Source organism: Ptychodera flava, chromosome 7 (assembly GCF_041260155.1).
Source record: "Ptychodera flava strain L36383 chromosome 7, AS_Pfla_20210202, whole genome shotgun sequence".
Classification (NCBI taxonomy): Eukaryota; Metazoa; Hemichordata; class Enteropneusta; family Ptychoderidae; genus Ptychodera; species Ptychodera flava.
The window spans coordinates 35,748,963-35,769,537 of record NC_091934.1 but is presented as its reverse complement, the minus strand read 5'-3'; the positions used below and the strand labels follow the sequence as shown (position 1 = coordinate 35,769,537).

At 38.0% G+C, this 20,575-nt stretch overlaps 2 protein-coding genes across 4 annotated transcripts in view; one reads left to right on the top strand and one right to left on the bottom strand.

Annotated features, from left to right (window-relative positions):
* LOC139137421 (uncharacterized) overlaps positions 1 to 11,510 on the bottom strand; it is a 63,749-nt gene extending 52,239 nt beyond the window's left edge. Inside the window, exons 1-2 of one of the 3 annotated variants that reach the window (XM_070705513.1) lie at positions 11,251 to 11,510; positions 6,263 to 6,373 (exon numbers count right to left, since the gene is read on the bottom strand). The gene's annotated coding sequence lies outside the window, so the exon portion shown is untranslated. Of the gene's footprint in view, positions 1 to 3,604; positions 3,624 to 6,262; positions 6,374 to 11,250 lie in introns of those variants that run through there. The other 2 variants (XM_070705512.1, XM_070705514.1) reach the window with 2 other exon arrangements.
* Positions 11,511 to 11,705: 195 nt separating this feature from the next.
* Positions 11,706 to 17,228, top strand: LOC139137420 (F-box/LRR-repeat protein 20-like). Its single transcript, XM_070705511.1, has 2 exons — positions 11,706 to 12,068; positions 13,068 to 17,228. The coding sequence occupies exon 2, from the start codon at positions 13,661 to 13,663 to the stop codon at positions 15,245 to 15,247; it is 1,587 nt and encodes a 528-aa protein (XP_070561612.1). The 5' UTR covers positions 11,706 to 12,068; positions 13,068 to 13,660; the 3' UTR covers positions 15,248 to 17,228.
* Positions 17,229 to 20,575: the final 3,347 nt, after the last annotated feature.

Sequence of the window (20,575 nt, the reverse complement as noted above, 5' to 3'; positions counted from 1 at the left end):
ATATATATATATATATATACTTCAGCGTTCTCACCAGGCCGCGATTCCGCGACATTCTCGCGTATTTTTCTGTTTTGTCGCGGATTTCTTGGGCGTGCGCGCCAATAGTGGCGCGCCTTTGAAATTATAAACTTTCGTGATGCCAGCCGTACGGCGCGGCCGGCCGTATCATACAGCCAATACTTCTCACCATGGACGTAAATGATTGACGCGAGTAATTACACTTCCTGGTTGAAACCGAGGCAATCTGGAGGCAATACCCGTCAGAGGGCGTACTTAAGCCACAGTCACTTGTGATTCGATACGTGATGGCCGATGTGTGGATGCATTATCATTACGTATACACACAGCGGCCGTCGTGTATTGAACCACACGAGACTGTGGTAGTCTGACGCACTGGACGTGGTGTTCGCCTTGCATGCATACCGTACATGTCCACGGAATTCGCGGAAGCTGGAGGCGTCATGGGCACGATAAATATTTTCATAGGCTACGACAACGATAATCCGAACTACGAAAACACAAGAATGTAAAGCTTGTATATCCCTAAGGAATTACATGAACATTTTTCGAAAACAACGAACTCGAAGCTGGTAGCATTATACTGTGAGTTCCGCATGGCAACCAGGGTCTTGACGGGAACGACGTTATAGTGTTCGTGCCGTTGAGATTCAGTGAATTTTGTTCTCGAAAAATAACGCAACTTTGTCTGAGATAATTTTTAGGTCTTTGCTATGTTTGGAATCATGTATAAACTTCGCGGGAGATACGTGTTGTGTGATGTTATCAGGCATTTGCTCCGTTCCTCGCCCACGTGACCTAGTACCTACGACTGGAAAATGATCGACAACTGGCCCACTGCCGATTGATGATATTATTCCAAAAGTAGTTCCGAGGTTTAAATGTGGAATAGTTGGAGGAAAGTTCTCTTATTATGCAAACAATTATCAATTCTTGGCTTGCGCATGTGATAAGTATATTATTCCAGGCGAACTTATACGTGAGACATGGGCGTCTTTTTTCCATGCTTCAATCAATTGACAAAATTTGTAGCCTTGGCTGGCGACCAAAATTTCACGTCAAAAGTTGATGATTGTTTACAACATCATAGGTATATGTTTCCTGATCTAAATAAATGCTGACTTGGCCTATTCCTTCTGCTGGTTGTGAAAGGGGGTTTAGTGTGCGAAAAAAGTAACTCATGTCAGGAATCAACTGGAGCTGAACGACTGGACACTCCAGCAACTACTGTTATTGTAGAGGGCCCCGAAATGGACTTTCACACTGGAAAGAACGAAAGTCCCATAGACTTTTCATTAAAAGGCACTGATATTCAATATCAGTTGTTTACAAAATAGTTGTTAAGTTGAATGAGTTGTTGAGTCCTTTATTTTTTCCATGCATAGAATAAGGTTCGTATTTGCAGTTTGACTTTTTTAACATATTTATATATTGTCTCACAAAAATCATCCGTTGTCCCGCTTTTTTTTGGTCAGCGGGACAAAATGTCCCACAAATTTTTTTTCTGGTGAGAACACTGATATTTTACATTCTTCATAATATCTTCTTTCTCAAAATCATCATGAACTTTGGAATAGACAAAATCTCAATAATAAAGTTTCTACCCTACAAGACTGTTGTAACAATATTTTTGTATTGTACATATTCATGATAAAATAGAGGATAAAGGTTATGATATTGAACAAGTCAGAAATATTCCGTGGTATCTGAAAGGATGTCTTCATGCACATATACGGTGTATGTTTGTGTACCATGTACATGTTCGGTATGTATGTATATATGCACATATGTGTTTGCATTTACGTACTCTATGTTCTAATATGTATGGTATGTGCCTCAATTTACATAAAATATACAATGCTGAAAGAGACAGATGTATTTAACATCAACATATGTACATTACATGTCACAAGCATTTACTATCCACAGACACAGTACCATCAGGCTGTGTTTCTTGAAATCATTTTAAGGATATGTACGAGAGTGAACTGTATTTGGTAAAATTCACAAGAATGCAGGCATGAACTTACTTGCAAGACTACCCAGGTTGGTAAAGAATAACATGCAAAATGGCTCACAGGCCACCTAAGTTGACAGAGAATAACATACCAAGATCAACATTGACAAGACAGTATGACATAGCATGGATAGTGTTTGTCAATGACAGGGACTGTCAGGTGCATTCTTTGTCATTGTTTGTTGACACAGCATCATAACATCCTGTTTTGCTGGATCTATCTGAATCTGTTTTGTTTTGCTTTTTTTCAAAACAGATGACACTCGAAAGTTTGAAATACCACCACAACCCTACCCTTTTGGCACACCTCCATGATATAAATGGCTGAGAAACATTTTCTTGTTTTGACGAAATGCACCATTGACTACTGTGATGTAACTAAACACTGCATAATTCAAGGACTCACATATCACCTTCAGAATAACACAAATGGAGAGATCCTAGGACTGGCAATGCCATTTCTTTTTTAAAACAGACCTGAAAATTACCAATTGTACGCTTCTGACATATCAATGGAATTGTCCAAAAAAGAATTATTCAGGACAACTAAAACTAATCCTTCAGGACTGTGATATTAATCTTTATGCAGGCCCATTGTATCAACCAGAGAATGAACTTGCACACCTGTGGCATATGGCAGAATTGAGATATACTATTTGGAAAAGTATTCTGTCTCATAGTATTATGTTGGCACTGATCAGAACTCAGCACTGATCAGAAGTCAGCATGCAAATGTTCCATGTGTTAATTGACAAGTGTGTGCTATTATACCTATCTCAATCATATGGCCGGTTTGAATTTAAAAAGTAGTTAAGGGGCTTAAAAGAACCCAAAATAAACCATATACATCTCTGGACTACTATGGTGGAATCTGAAATGGTTTGTTAAAAGGCTTGAATAGGAATTTCTAAATTCAATCAACCTTTTCACGCAATCTGTACTCTTCATATGTGTACAAACACTAGAAGTCTAGGACGTACCTCTTCTCAGTTATAGTGTACCCCTACCCCTTAAAACCTAGAGCACAGTGTACACTGTAACTGGAAAGACATCCTACACTGAGAAACTAGCAATAATCCCTCCTTTCTGTCTACAGAAGTACAACTGTAGAAAGTGGAATGGCAGACTGTCTTGAATGGACACACCTTGGAAAGTAAAAAAATAATTGAACATTTAGAGACCCCTGAAAACACAGTCACTGTAAATATGATTTTACAAATGAAAGTTGCCATAACAAACCAAGTCAAGTGGATGAAACATTTCATTTTGGCTCAATCCATTTTCCGTGTTTCCAGGAATTCCACTCAACGAAACTTTGCAGATAGGGAAGCGATACTGTCTGCCAGGAAATGGGTTAATGATAGCTACAACTATTCCTGTTACACAGATTTACACATCTACTGTATCTTTAGCTATAATTTACTGTCTTGGATGGTATCAGTATATTTTGTTTAATTGATTGATTTCAGATATGAATGTACAAATACTAGCTTCAGATCTCTTTGATATGTACCCAAAATTACCGGAGTTTTGGGTATCACAAAAGCTAGTCTCAGACATACATACCTTGTGAATCATTCAGTCAATGTAATATCGTCACTTGGTACTGCATGGACGGATTCATGGAGTGTAACTGGATCCCATCAAAATCGATGCTCCTCAATCACTGGTTGACTGGGTAGCATATTATGCTAAAAACGAAGTATTGTTTTATAGTACACGGTACGGAGATGCCAAACTGTGCCCCAGGCTTAGAATTGAACTGAATAAGTGACTGGAATCAGCCGATACCCAACCAACCCTCCCTGTCCACCCACTTATGAAATGCAGAACGGACTCTCCACATGCCATTTGACAAAACATGTACTGTGTGTGAATCCACCACAACATTCCTTTAAAATGAATTCCTTGATATCAAATACAACACACAGTGTATTAACTTGGTGACAATGAGTGACTGGCGTGATCTAGAAATGGACTTCAAAAACTTTTGCAGTAACTTGTTTACAGACATCAACTCAATAGCTTTTGTCACAGCAGAGATACCGGCAGTGCCAGTCCAACCAACAAATCTGACTCTTTCTTCCCTGTTTTCCTGTGTAGTGGTAAATCCACCCTTTGTTATTAATGATGAAAACTAGAATGTTCCAAGGTCTGATAATTAAAGGGTTAAACCGGCTGCCATCTGTACATAACAACTGGGATTCACACCGTTTACCATACACTGGACCAGTTCAACTTATCACTGTGTTATAGGGTAATTAAGGTAGTATCCACCTTGAGAATGAAAGACTTAACCTTTTGCTCAAACTTTACTACAGGATTCTTTCAAGAATTCTCTTTCAAAATCAAGGATAGAAATTGAGGGTCACCATTCAAATCTTGGTACTAGAGAAACAAATTACCTAAGATTTACCAAGATTTATTTAAAATTCAAAATGGCCACCATCCCTGTGTGAACTCTATAGAGAAAAATAAAATTTTGATTTTCGAAAAAACTAAGATGGTACAAATTTTTCTTTTACTAAGAGCTTTAAAATGAACCCCCACAAGTGGCAGATCAGAAAAGAATTTAAAAAGTTTATGAGCCAAAACATCTGTCCCCGAATGCCTGAAACTTCAAAGTGTATGTTGTTCTTCCACTGGGAAGAGAAGTCGTCTTGCTGAACATTCAGATTCTTTTGAATCTTACAGTAAGTTGAAATGTCAGTTTGCCTCTAGTCTAGGACCTCCTATCCTTGATTACGGTATACGCTTGGCTCTCACTGAAAAGGTCATAGGGTAGCGTATACAATAATGAGGACTAGACTAGTTTGTCTCTTCTTTTGTGATAATATTCAGCAAACAAAACATCATTACTAGTCACATGACAAGCACTGATCTTCAACCAACATATTCCCATGATGCATTGGACCATAGACCCTTTCTCTCAATCATTGGACAATTATGCAATAACATCATTATCAAGATGACTAAATTTGCTGAAATTTGTTGCCTTTATTTATAGAAGTGAGACCAATGCCGATTCCATGACAAAACATCACATAAACTCATCAACACAAATGACAGCAATATCATATCACTACAACACACGGTTATACTAAATATGATACTGTCCACTGTGATTGGCCAATGTTGGTCATGGAACTTGGTAGATAGGAAACTAGGAGGTATGTACACATACATTTCACACTGATAAAGTTCAATTTGAATAAACATCTACCGGATTTTTCTGAGAGTACGCCCAGGGCCGTTAAACAGAAAATGGCTACATTGTCTGCTTCACACCTGTAGCTAAATAACGGCCCAGGGCCGTAATTCGGTAAAAATTTACCGCCAATTAACTAAAAAATACGGGATTTATTCTCTGGTCGTTCTACGTCACGACAACCCGCGTCTATGTCATCAATTTTGGTGCGTCGGACCTTTTTTTTTTGTCGATCTTCGGTGTGCTCGTAAATATGTAAACAAACAACATGGCGGCCGATGTTTCTCCCACGATCAAAAGTCATGTAATGAAATCGATATTTTCACAGACTACGACATTACTCATCCGAACAATGTAAACACAAGAGTGTACCGCCTGTATATTCCGAGGGAATCACGTGAATAATTTGCGGAAACAACGAACTCGAAGCTGGTCGCATATACCGTGGGAAATTGTTAATAACGGCCCACCCCCCAAATAAACCGCCCGTGGGCGGTTTTCGAGTGGGCGTACTCTCAGAAAAATCCGCAAAGTGTTAACATAAACAAAAGGTGATAATATCGATATTATAAAACTTTGCAAAACCACAGCCCACAACAGAATCAGCTGTGGTTTAAAAGTGTATTCACATTATATGCAACTCCATATGATAAAACTGAAACAATTGCATGGCATAAGAATGTTTTGCCATGAAAGTTGTAAACAGTGGGAACTAGACATCGCGCTAAACCTTTTAATCTCAGAAGATGTTATCCAATCGGATGGCTGAATCTTACTGTTATAATTGAATAATACAAATAGACTCCCTGGGTTGCTATGAATAGTGATAATCAACCAATCAGAAATAACCTTCCGAGCACGCTGCACATCAGCAGCCTTTTATGGTAAGTCTGTTACGTTATTTCTTGTATTGAATATATACTATTGAACATAACTGTATACTGCAGGCCAAGAAAGGAAGTACCTGGGCTCTGATATGACTATAAGAGCCAAGACTTATCGACAGCTGTACTCACATTTCATGGTGGAGAGAATCACTCCATTTATGGCCTGCTATTGAAGACTCCCTTCAGTTTGGTTTCTGACTCTCACTGTATCTGACCTTTCACCTCTGATGACCCCATGACCTTTTGAAGTAAACCCAGGGCAGTTTGACATTGCTTACAAGTAAAGTTGAAGAAAGACTAAAAGGGGGTTTATCAACAGGATTATGAGTGTTGGATTGCACCATTGAAAGCAAACATCTTAAGTAATTTTTATTGTTGGCCAGTTTATACCATATACATGTATGTAGTTTGGCTTTTCATCATGATACATACTAAACCAAAAACTGACATGAAATGACAATACATTTACATGACATAAAGGTTTACTGTTTTGTTGTACGTTCAATAAATGATGATTTCATTCAGGTTTACTATTGACACTGCAGTAAATTTTTCAATGGGATACAAATGGCGGAGAGAAAGGACAAAATAATGCTGCACTGACACTGTAGTACACAATCATGTTGGAAAAAAAATCGTGGTATTCATATACTTTGACATAAATCTAAATATTTGGCATGGCAACTTTGATTACGTCTCTACTCAAAAGAATTCCAAGAAAATGTAACAGGACTTTTCAAATGTTTAGAAATTTTATTATAATTTTAAATTTGTCATTTATAATTTTTGTAACACCAATTATAATTTATTTGATATCTACACTGGATTTCTGATTTTATCACTTTCTTATGATGATTTCTTATACCGATCAAAAGTTTACTGTCTTCCAGTTTGAAAATTTCTGCACATAATGTTCCTTGGTCTGTACAGACCAATTCATCTTTTTCTGAGAAGTCGGCAATTTCAATTCATTTTGAAACTATAAAATCACATTTCAAGAATTTTCAAAATCATTACTTTTTTAAACGTACAAGATAATTTTTCCCTTTATTACTATAATAACCTGTGTTTCAGACATACATGTAGAAGGTAGTTCATGTTTCAATTGAGAGAAAGATATCAGTAACCCCATTGAGAATAATATGTGAATTTTTAATTTTGACATGAAAATGCCATGCTGCTAAAATGTTGGTGCAAATCTGCAGCTGGTACACATTCATCACAACTTTTTGTGTATTCACTTTTGTTCAGAGGTTGCTAAAAAGCAGAACACAACATGTATACCTGCACTGAAGACACAGACCCCCTACAGCTATACCTCATTTGCATCATGTTTACCACTGTCTCTTCTGCAGGGTACAAACACAGGGCAAACCAACAGGAAACCTAGCCATTAAGTATTCACTCTCTATACCATGGCCAACAATGATATTTCATAGGTAGAAGCCTCCAATGTGGATAGAAATGCACTACTGGTTGTCAAATTCACCAGCTTTGTTGGAAATGGTCCAAGAAAAGTGAAACTTAGAGACAGCAGAGGCACTTTCACAATACAATCACCTTCTGAATAGTTCACGGTTCAAGTATTTTAGCACTGAATTATTCCATGGGGCATGTCTAACTACGGCCACCAGGGACCTGACATCAAACTTTGCAGAGGTGTTATCAATATACAGCCAAGTTGGTAAATAATAGGCTCTAGGTCAATGCGACCTTTGCATGTGAAAGGACGGACAAAGCATTGGATTTTCCGTCATTTTCTTTTGAAGTGAGGTGAAAACTGAAAGAATGCAGGGTGACACACACCAACTGTATACCAAACAAAAGATACAGACAGGTGTACTGTTAGCACAGCATTGCTTTTCTAGATTTCCAAGATAACTAGTGAACTGAACCACATTCCCTTCTACAGCATACTTCTATCAGGGTTTCATTTTTCAACAAGAAGAAACATAAAAAGATTTGCCCTTTTGACAACATGTCGATATGAGCAACTTAGTATTTTTTTATGTTCAATCTCTGATCAGTATTGCCGATGAAAAATATACTAATTGGGAAAATTTTTGTGTCAGCTATTATCAGCACACAGACATGATTTAAAGTTTGCTGACACCAAAAAAGGTCAGTTTTCAGTTTTGTTTTCCATTCATGTCTGGAAGAGGAAGAACTTGAGGCATTTTTTACTCACCAGTATCATTTCAAAATGTCAAAACTAAACAGTACTTACTTTCATTACATAAGAAAACTATTCTCATGGCTAAAATATCATCAACTTGTATGTACCATTGTTATCATAATACTTCTGCGAAAACATTTCAACTATTTTGACTGGGAATTTTTTTCCAGGTCATGCAAACTCATTTAAATGACAGTAAAGAACAACATTTGTGCATCGTGAACACAGTAGAATTGTCAAACTTTGGAGCTCAAGTTCACGTAAAGCGATAAGCATAGCTGTTGTCTTCAATGGTGGTAAAAATCAGATTGTATTATACAAGAACTGGAGAGATGAAAATTCAAAAATCAACTATGCATACACCTTTCCAAACAGAAGAATAGGTTGAACGAACATATACACCTGATAATTGTCAAAGAAAAGAGGAAATTCTTTCTGACAGACTAAAAAATACACTGTTTAATAGTTTTCAATTGTAACGCTCGTTAAATAAAATAATCACTTGCCACCAGGAAGAGATTATCCCGGGATATCTGGAATCATTTGTTTGGATTTCCTGTGATTTGTTTAGTCCTTTGAAAACATCGCGACTGTACATGTTCCTCATGAAAGACACTTTTATTTCTACAAACCATGACTTCCCTCTAGATTGGAATACAGTAAAAGCTCTTTTAAAACTGTGTATGCATATTTTATTATACATAAAACATATTGAAGGTCAGTCTAAAATTGAAGCCTACAAAAATATTTACCGGTAGATTAATGAATTTAGTGCAATTGCTGATAACACATAGCATTATGATATTTAAACCTCACAGTAAGTGCACACACCCACATTTGGCCTTTGACCCTTGTTTATCGTCACAGTTGTGTGTTGTATAGCAATGTATCACTAACAAAGTATGCTTAGCAGCTGATAAGTTGAGGTGAGTTGATTATTACGTAAATAAAAATTTGCCAAGCAACAGTATTTCACTCATCTGGGAAATATGTTACGATTGTGAAATTTCTAGATGAGTAATATGAAATTTATGGCATCTAAATCCTCAGGTGAATAGGCACATAACCAGTGTCAACACCTTCAACAATAACTGCTTGCCAAAATATCGCTAAATAACTACTTGTAAGCATGGTATCTGATTTCTCACTTCAATTGCTGTCCCCATGGTTTCATTTACCCTTTCATCTCCCTGGTTTGGGCCAAACCAACTGTTATTTTTGGTGGTTGTGAACCTGTTTACAGAGAATTGGGGATGAACAGGTTCAACCTTTTACCAGCTCATAATTGGTGTATAATTAATCCTATTGTTCTCTATATATAGCAAATTGGACTTCTTCTGAAAAACAGGACTAAAAAAGCATGACAAATTAAAAGGCAGGTCTTGACTAGAGAGAAACTCCATCCTTGATTAATCTTTTTAAAAAAACTACCAGAAATTAAGAATATCAGAGAATGAACAGACAGGAAAGTTCACATATTAATATTGCCAATTAACTCTTCACAATCACTTAACGAGGAATGGTAAACAGAAAACCTTTAAACCCACAATCAACACATTACAAAGAATAATTTTACAATATATGTTTGCCACTTGTCATTTAAATTCTTTTCAAATATAACAATGGGGATGGTGCCAATGAACCAGGATTGGCAGGAACACAGACATGTAAAAACTAGAATAGTTGATTTGGTTTGTTTCTTTTGTGTTAAATTCTATTTAACACTGGCACACAATAAAATGCAAAAGTAGCCCCATATCGACAGTCCAATATGCCATGTAGGCTTTCTTTTCCTTGTCAGCAAATTTAAACCAAGACTATAATTCTCACTTGGTGACAAAATAAGAAGACGTGATGTGTGGGAGGGGACAAGCCTAGCTGACAAATTAAAATAATGGCACTCCTTCAGTTTGGGATGGGTAGAAGCAAGAGTCAGTGAGAATCACATGACCTGTAGATTTAGGTAGTCAAACCTACCACAGAGATTACAATTTCAACTCCAGTACAGAAGCATGCAACACATCAAAAGTACCAGCCATTCTCTCTTGTTCGATTCCGATCCCTAAATAACACTACATGCCTTACAATCAACACAAAACGCCTGAAGCTTTTTCTTCATTTACATTGTAATTAAATGAATATTGAAGACACGCAGCAGTATCAGGTATTTACAGATATAAAATAAATCCCACTCGCCTATTCCATTTCTGTGAAGGTTCCCATACTTTTTTACTTCAAATTCTTTGGCTTTTCATTTGGATATGGTTTGCCATATTAAACTCTTCGAAAATTGAAAGTATGGTGTGGAATTCCTGGTGCACAGTCAGACACCAGATCCACGTGAATGGAATTCCTTTCCTTGCAATGATACTGGTCTCATTGACAAATTCCCAACTACATCTACATACATCTGTAGTTTATATAAAGCACAAATTTACCTCTCTTCTACGCCCCACTTTCACAGTTTATTTTATATTTTTGTTCTAGCCTTTCTACATTTTTGTTAAGTCGGGCGTGATAACTAGTCACCACCTTAAACCAAACAGTCGACATAATGACGTTATTCTATCAAAACTAGGTGTGACAACTGGTGTGCATATAAAGTTCGTTGCTGAAGATCGAATGTTTGAGTAAAGGATGAACTGTTGTCATGGGTATTCATCCCTAAAAGTTCAGCTTATTGAGCCGTGCTAAGATTAAGCTTATTTATCTTGAGTTAAACCGCACAAGATAAATGAGTACATTTTCATTTTAAGAAATATTTAAAATTAAGTTAAAAAAACTTTCTTAGAGTCAGTTAGTCGGAAAAGTTTTTTCGGAAAGGTGGTAGTCCGACAAAGGATAACTAAAGCGAACACGTCCTAAACAGAATTTGACAAAAATGGGCAACGAGGCGAGAATTGCGTATTACATTACAAATTACAAACCTATCGGAACTTACCCTGTAGCTGTAGGCAGAACCCTGTAGCCCCGAAGTTGTAGGGACAGTCACCAGAAAACCTTGTACCCGATGGATCGAGGCGGAATGGAGAAACGACCAAGGAAAGTTTCACAGACCGGATTGATAGTTGAGCGTCATCGGCGAGAGTATGTTTCAAAACAGAATAATGAATGGATATAGGTCAAACAGCTAAAATGGAAAGAGTCGGACAACGAATGCGGACAGAGCAGAGCTAAACACTTCCGGTTGATGTATAATGGGTGACTTTATCAATAGTCCCCGATTCGAATTCCCTCGCAGAAACATATCCATTTGATATGAAAAAGTTATATTTAAGTATGATGTAATTACACAAACTTAAAATAAAAGGATTTTTAAAATGTTAATCAGGAGTTGCTATCAATTCAAGGATAATGTGCTTGTTCGAACCTACAGTCTGCTTACAAACGAGCTTTAATTTCTCATTTCCGGAGTACTTTTATCCTCAGTGCAGTGGAGACGTCATTGCCGCATATTTCTCGGCTCGCATTTTGCGAAGTTGTCCCGGGTTTACGCTGAGAAAAGTCGTCAAACACTACTTCTGTAAACAAACTGTTTGTGTTTTAGGTATTTTTAATGTTACATCAGAAAATAGTCCGACCAGACTGGGCGCCGACCTTTGGATTTCCCAACCAAATCGTTGGTCGTGACTGCCGCGACATCGACATGTACTGCAGTACGCAGTGTACCAACATTTTCACCGTGCCAGGTACAAGAGGCACTGGTTTTTCCGATAGTGTTGGATTCGTTGTAATGGAAAACCAACATTGCTATGACAGGTTGTTATATGCTATTCGAACTTTTTTCACTTGTTGTATAGACTTTCGAGATATATTGTTGTCCATTACGTAAAATTACTGCCATCAATCATTCGACAGGAAACTATGATAAAAAGTGACGTCACAAATCATGTTCATCAGGTGTGTAGAGAGGAATTGGGTAGTCGCTTGTAGTTTCGATAAACGGCGAGGGGCACTGTAAGCATTGTAAAGGGGCCCTCGCCGTGTGTCGAACCACAAGCGACTGCGGTTTAGGGAGTCTTGTTTCTACCTCTATGGCCTTATTAGTAAAGTGTGAGAAACTCTTAACATCAATAGCGTTTAGGGGGAATCAAATGTCCTGAAATCGGAACCTCCGTGATCTCACTCTACACAAGATGGATAACATCGTATAATTCGTGCTTCGAATTGAAGTGAAATATTGATCAGAAATATAAACTGGTCGAGAAAGTTGAGTCAATAATGAAGCAGTCAATGTCAACCCCCAAACCCTCCCCCCCCCCGGGGCATAGTGCGGATCGGGATTTGGAAATTAGTCTTATGAAATGTGTCAAATGTCCCACCCCATGGGGCAAGACAATCTGGAAAATCCCCAACTAAAACAAGTAAATCCCCCACATTTCTTCCACCCCAATGGTGGGGCATTCATTAATTCTGTGCTTGTCCACGAAAGTGACTAGGGGATCAATATGAGACAGTTGCCCCACCCACTTGGGCACAGTTTTATGGCAAACATGGTCTAATCCCCCAAATTTGTACTGTACTGCCCAAGGTGGGGTCCCTCAGGGATTACATTGACTGCTGCATAAATTCCCTGTTAATCTCATGAAATTACTAGTATTACCTTCATTCATAAAGCTACTGAAGTACCCAGATATAAAATTGAAGAGAATTTCAAGGATTAGTCCGTGTTTTTAATTTACACACAGATTTTTAGCAGCATTTACAATTACAATATTATGGAATCTAACAGTAGCCATATTTTTTTATTAATCACAGGAATGCCTAAAGATTAAGATATGACCAATAAAATTCTTTATGCTGTTCTACTGGATTGCCCAGATGCATTTATGAAGACAGGCCTTCCAGTTTGATCAAGTTCATGCCAGAAATAATCTTCATAGGCTCAAGATATGGGGTACATATTTCTGGTCCCCTTTTTAATGTCTGAAGTCATTGAGAAACCATCTCAAGATGAGCTGTGAAAGTCTAAATACGCGCAGCATAGAAGATTTGGCAGATTCCATTCTGTTACATGTTTTCCAGTATCTTGATCATGTGGATGTGCGTCTCGGTGTGAGACCGACCTGCAAACGATGGCATCAACTCAGCTATGACTTTTCTCTGTGGAGGGTTGTCAACTTTTCCAATCAACACGACCTAACAGATCAGGAGTTGATGTCTGTGCTGGATGGATGCAGTCATGTGGTCAGTATCGATGTGGAAAATTGCTCTGAGCTGAGTGATGCAAGTCTTGTGTGCCTTGGCAGAAGTTGTCCCATCTAGAAAAGCTGGTTATCTCAGGTACTAAGATATCTGATGGAGCCTTGCTGTTCATCGCAAAGAAGTGCCCCAAGATCAAAACACTTGCCATGTGTAATTGTGTGAACATCACTGCAAATTCACAGGCTGCTTTATATCGGTTGTCAGAGTTGAAGAGCCTCACAGTTTCTGAGAATTTGGATCGTATCGCTGAGGATGACAGTGACGAAGGCAAAATAGCGCTGTCCAACTTAGAAGAGTTTGTACTCCAAAAGAGTGCATCTTTTTATCTATCCGATGATTGGATGATGGTGCTGTGTGAGAGACTAAGTAAGCTCCGTAAACTAGCGTGTAGTGGATTTACGGTACTGGATGATGAGTGCATCGTGCGCTTTGCTGTAAGCTGTCCGAATCTTAGTACGGTCATTTTGAATATCACAATGATCGGTGACAAGACACTGACAGCACTGGGTAGAAATTGCCGACTGTTGGAACACCTGAATGTATCCTGCTGTCACAACGTCACTGACGTTGGTTTATGCAACATTGCGATGAACTGTCAAAAACTGAGACACCTGGATATAAGTGGCTCACAGCCCGATGAGGATGAACATCAAACTAGCTCACACATACAAGGTAATGCAACGGATGTAGCAGTCCAACACTTTGCAATGCATTGTCCACAGTTGACCTATCTAAATGTTAGTTCTTGTCCTGGAATCACAGATCTAGGTCTTGTAGCCGTAGCCGAACACTGCCCCCAACTCCAACATCTTGAAATGACAAACTGCATTGCAATCACAGACAATACTCTCTGCTCTGTTGCCAAACATTGTAGACATTTCTGCCATTTGCAAGCATCCGAATGTGTCCAGCTAACCTCCAAGGGTGTCAATAGCTTAGTCCGAATGTGTCCCAGTCTTCAAATCGTACAACTTGAAACATGCCATCATATTGCCCAGTTGAACTTTGACCCCAGGTTTCACGAATCGGAGCTGGTAATATCTGGCAGACATCACACGCACAATGATGAGATAGAAACTAGCAGTTCAAAAGGTATGATTTCCTACTGCAATGAACTAGCTGAGCAAGATGACAGTGACTGCATCAGTGTCGAAAGAACAGAAACCAAGATGTCGACATCACCTGCATTGTCTAATGCAATCACAGACAAAGCTTTGAAACATCTCAATTTGTCGTGCTGCTCCAAGATTGCAAACGGTGACCTGAAACAGATTGCCTCACATTGTCCATATTTGCAGTTCATATCGCTGTATGGTTGCCACCGCATTACAGACAAAGGTATGGAGATTCTTGTGAAGCGTTGCCAGTATCTAGAGTATTTGAACATTGAGTGCCTGCGCACATACCGATCAAAATTGACTGACTTGACGCTCGTTGACATCGCCGATCATTGCCGTAACCTACAATATTTGAACATTCGTGGTGGTTTACAGTTTTCAAAGGAGCACATCAGATCTGTAGTAAATGCCTGTTGCAAACTAAGAGAGCTACGATGTACCATGGAGGTCAAAGGTGATGTGTATCAGTATATGTTTCTTCCAAGAGAACCATATAAAGCCGAACTTGAGGGTCAGCTGACATGGTCACAGAAGTTCCATCCACGTTACGGTAATCCTGTCAAACAGTGTCATTTGAATTTCAAATTTCGACCAATCACAGCAAGTGGACGATAATGCCGATTTAAAAAACTCCATTTTGTCTCACGAAAGACTTCTTTCATCATATTACTTTTTTAAAAGATATGAAATTGTCATCATGAAAGAACTTCAAATTTGAGGCAATCAAAGACACTGATATAATATACAAGTCATTTAATTATGTCAGATTTACAAAAAAATGAACATATCCAGTACTTAATATCGGTATACGATATGACAAATGTGCCTAACATACTATCATCTGAAAAGGAACAATTTTCTGCAATTATTTCTATGGAAAGGTCAGATCTATCTTGAAATATGTAGCTTCCTGTAAACCTCTCAGCAACTTTACTACCTACATCCATGGTGATGATATTGCAAATGGATGTATGTATATCGGTCACAGCAGAGACTGAACATTCTATGAAGAAAAGACGCCATGGTGTTTTGATAGTAGATAATCTTGCCTGCATTCTATCAAAACAGTTCAGAATACTGTACTTGTCACCTTTTTTCTTCAGATATTTTACCATTGTACAAGACCCATTTCTAAATTAAAGATTATATTACAGTTGTATATAACCAGAGTATACGGTAATAGTTTACTACAAGATATATACTGGTACATGCACAGAAAGATTTCCATATCATGTGTATGTTTATTTGACGTAGCTTTCATCTTGTTTTGATCAATATATGATCAATGCAGTGAACAGAGCATAAACATGTTGTGTATAGTATACAGCAACTTTAGCTGTTACATGGTGTATGGCCTGATGTCTCGCCATATTTAACTAAAAGCTAGATCAATCGATCTACTTATGGCTTGATCTTTTCAATTCAGTGTGTATTGCTAGCAGCAAAATGTTTCATCCTTTTCACCTCCATTGCTTGACTCAAACCCATCTTTATCAATGGTGTTCGTTAATGTTGACCTGTTTATGGAGCATTTTGGGTGAACAGATTAATTGAGATGTGAAAGGTACAAAGCTTGAATTTGGTACAGGCATGCATATTCGCATATCCCCAAGAGTGTCGTGTATCGTATCAAAAAAGCACATTAGAAGTTATGGCAAACCCCATCGTTAACTGAAATTAATTGACAGTGATGTACATGCTGACATAATGGTAAAATTTCTCAGAGGCGTCCGAATTTTAACCAATGTTGACGATAGAGGGCGCACTTCAACAAAAATGGAACAGCTATAGTTCAACCCTAATACCTGCTAGACAGTATCACTTCCCCATTTGCCAAGTCAGTAAAAAGCGGTATTGAGTGAAAACTATATGTATTTCCACCCACTTGGCTTAGTATGATATAGCAGCTTTAGTCTGTAAAAGTAAAAGTATGAACTGGCAGGTAAAGGGCATTCCTCTCAGCAAACTCCAAATTTCTTGAGCAGTCTAATTGAAATGATTTGGTTTTACTTTTTTGCAAGTTCTTTGGATTTTCTTACTCCAATACAGATGTTACTTTATCATTCCATTGGCCTAGTTTTCCAGAGGTACATAACTGTTTCCATATAAGGCGACGGGGCAACATGGATATATATAATCAAGATTTGACATTTTCTTACTTATTTACATACTTTGATTTGTCATAACATCACACTATCATAGCAGTTAGGGATTGAAAGTTTAAGTCCAAATGATTGCATTACAATGCACTGGTAGAAAATCCTACTACTTTCCTACTTCTCAGTGAAGATGTGCCGATGTCTTGCCAATAATTTTAAAATAATTTTTGCAGATAATAAAGGAATTGCACAAATGACAGGGACTGGTTGAGTTTAGCATTACAGTCTCCCAACTGAAATTTTCTACTCATGTTAATTCTGTGTACAAAAACCAGTGCCTTCTAAAACAAACCTATGAGGACAATCAATGCTACTCAAGAAGAGCAACTGTAGTACCACAGGACAGGGAACTCTTGGCTCCTTGTTTGTTTATGTGTATTTTCTTTATTTGTTATGCATGATTATTTTCTTATACAATAAAGAACCAATGAAGAGTTGTATTTGTGTTCATGTTTATCAATAAAGGTGTTTGTTTGTTTGTTTTTATTTGTTTTAGTTAGGCAAAGGAGGGGTATGCCTTATTTCAGTGAAAAGTTTTCTTAAACCAAGAGCTTTAAACTGAACCCCCCAAAAAGATATATCAGGAAAGAATTGTGAAAGTTTGAGAGTCCGAATATCTGTCCCCGAGGCACGTTCTACCTTAAAGGAACTGGGTGATCATGCATACATTAATACTAGTACTATCATCCGAGATGTCTGTCATGATTTGTCAATCTCCTGTCATGTGATGTACTTTGTCACACAGCCAATAATAACTGGTTAATAACAGTTTTAAGAATGTTACCTGACCAGGTAACAATCTAAAGAACTGTCATCTGGATAGGTTTTACATCAACATCTACATATGTACACATGAACACAAAACAAACTAATGGCGAGGTCACCCGCAACTGTCTGAGCAGAAAAGTCTCTTCATTTTTCAATAGGGAATATGGACCTGTCATACACAACACATATTTACCAGCCATAGTTAGGGAACAGCATACATGTATCTCTCCCTGTGGAACAGTGAATTGCCCCGACAGGCTGTTTCCCCAGACCAACAGCCTTGTGAAACTGTTTTTATGTGACTCGCAGGCCTTTGGGAACCACACATATGCTATACCTTCATGGTAGGTCCATGTATGTATTACAGTTCCTGGTACCCAATGTGCATATATATGTAAACAGTATCTCCAAACATAATGGTACGGTCTTTGATGTTAACAGATTATCTCTAGGATATCAGGTGCACATGCACAATATATCACCATAAGATAAAAGTTTGTAACACACCAGAATCAAGCCCTCTGTTGCGATTTGTTAATTTAGGGTTGCAGGTATGCGTCATTTTGACACTGACACATGCAAAGAGCAAGTTCCATTTAGCAATTTCCAAAAACTCAACTATTCAGAACAATTGTGTACTGCAATGCTGTCTACATAAGCACACATTCTAGTATACATAAAGACTATGGAAGTACTATCTGGGACTGAGACAAAGGATGAAAGTGAGGAACTTCTCTATTTTTCAGCAAGAAAATTAGATGAGGTGTGTTACAAAACACATATTGACAGACCATATTTGGGTAACAGCATATGCTTGTGTTCCCTCAGGCCCAAGTCGCCTGGAAAAGTCTGTCTTCCCTCAGCCTACAGCCTTGTGAAACACAGCGTTTTGGTGCGATTCTCAGTCCCTTGGGCAACAAGTGTATGCTATTACACTCATGGTCAGCCAATATGTGCATAAACACTCATGGTCAGCCAATATGTGCATAAACACTCATGGTCAGCCAATATGTGCTATATATTACACTCATGGTCAGCCAATATGTGCATAATAACATCTATATACAAACTTGCCAGGCGGACAGGATAATGTAACACACTGGCAATATGACTGCCTCCATTATACACATTGGTAATACAAGAGGTTAATACCTGCGCACAGATACAATGATGTTTCTTGGCAAATCACATAAACGGTAAGTAAAGACCTTTCTGTCATTGCAAAGCTTGAAATATCACTTTCACCACAGTTACCTTGTCACTGTAACTTACTATGAATATTCATGAAGCTTTAGATCCACTTATATCCATTCAAACATCAAAACATTGAATTAAATGCAATCAACATAATGCAATCGAGTCTTAACTAATCATGACTTCGGACAACTTGTATCATTTACACAGTCATGATAGAGCTACAACGCTGGAGGGTACATCAGTTTTCAACAACAGTTGTGCTGGTCAGTTTTCTCATAGACCCTTGAGACTTGAGGGGCTATGGTTTTCTTGCCAAAGCTAAAGGCCATGAGAATGCTCGATTCTTTATGTGAAATTTTTGTGGCAAGGAGACAACCACAATTCTATGTGCCAATACAGCAAGACGCACTCTGTCTTGGAACAAGTGTGTTCCATAACCAGTATGGTCAGATTGCCCACAATGCAAGTAGAGGCGCTTTAGGTGGGTTCACAACCTGAATATTTCAATTTAAAGAACTTGAAAAAAAGCTGTCGCTGTTAAATAGAACCAAGAAAATAAATATATGTCAGTTCTTGAAAGTTTTACTGATAGATGGCCAATAAACAGAACAAGGATGACTATGGCTCGAAACATCTAGTTCATATTTCATCACATGAAATTTCAACATTCACTTTTTGTTGATGTCACTATAAAATTATTCCCTTCATGCAACTAAAGGAAACTGAAATGTGTTCTAGTAAACAGATATGGTGAGATACTATAAACCACATATCATTAATCAAGCATCTGGTTTTAAATAGTGATTGGAAATTATTCTGTTCGGATGGTACGGTTCACAAACTACGGTATCATTTACACAGTACAGTAAAACTTGTCTAAACTGAACCCGGTCTAAACTGAACCCTTTTCCCAGTCCCATTCCAATAGAACTCTATGTTAAAAGGACCTGTATAAACCTCTCTAAACTGAACAGTTTGCTCAGACCCTGGACGATTCAGTTTAGAGGGGTTTTAGTGCGTATACTGTATATTGTCAGCTCTAATTTGTCAATTTATGGTTGCATGGTAGGAGTCATTTCCCAACTGATATATACAATGAGCCAGTTATAAGAGTTTTGGATACTGTCAACAGAAAAATTCAGAGTTCAAGGCAACTGTTTACAATCTAAGTTTTGGTGTGCCACCTATGCATGCACACATTTTAGTCGGTATTAACCCTTTGAGCGCCAAAGTCAATCTTTGTCACCTTTAGAAAGTATACTCCAGTCATATTTTTTCAGATTTTAGTCAAAATTTTGATACAAAAATGTAGCCAATAGAATGTGATGTCCATTTGGTCCAAAATTATCAAAAAATTACAGAAAAATTCATAAAACTTGGTAAAAATGTTGCACTAAAATTTTGGTGGGAACAAATACAGCACTCAAAGGGTTAAAGAAGGTGGTGGTGTCATCTACGACCAAGATTATTCTTGATTTTTCAGTGACATTGAGTGAGGTGCGTTACAAATTCATTGACTGACCATATTAGGGTAACGGTAGCCGTATGTTTCTCTCGGGCCTGAAAGTCATCAAAAAGGAGTGTTTCTGACGGCCGACATCTTTGTGAAACAGACTGTTTTGTGGTGATTCTCAGGCCCTCAGGTGAGCAAGGGTTTGCTTTTACCCATATGGCAAGTCAATATGTGTGTAATATTCCGCAGTTGCGAACCATGTGCTGTTAATGTCGTATGTTACACTTGGCGCACGAGTTATTGGAACACCAAATTAGGTAATTACCCAGCAACTTGGCCGAGCACTTTGCTATATGACCTGGCATT

Bases quoted from the DNA above. Each gene is read 5' to 3' on its own strand.
- LOC139137420 (XM_070705511.1), top strand. From the start codon at position 13,661: ATGTGTAATTGTGTGAACATCACTGCAAATTCACAGGCTGCTTTATAT.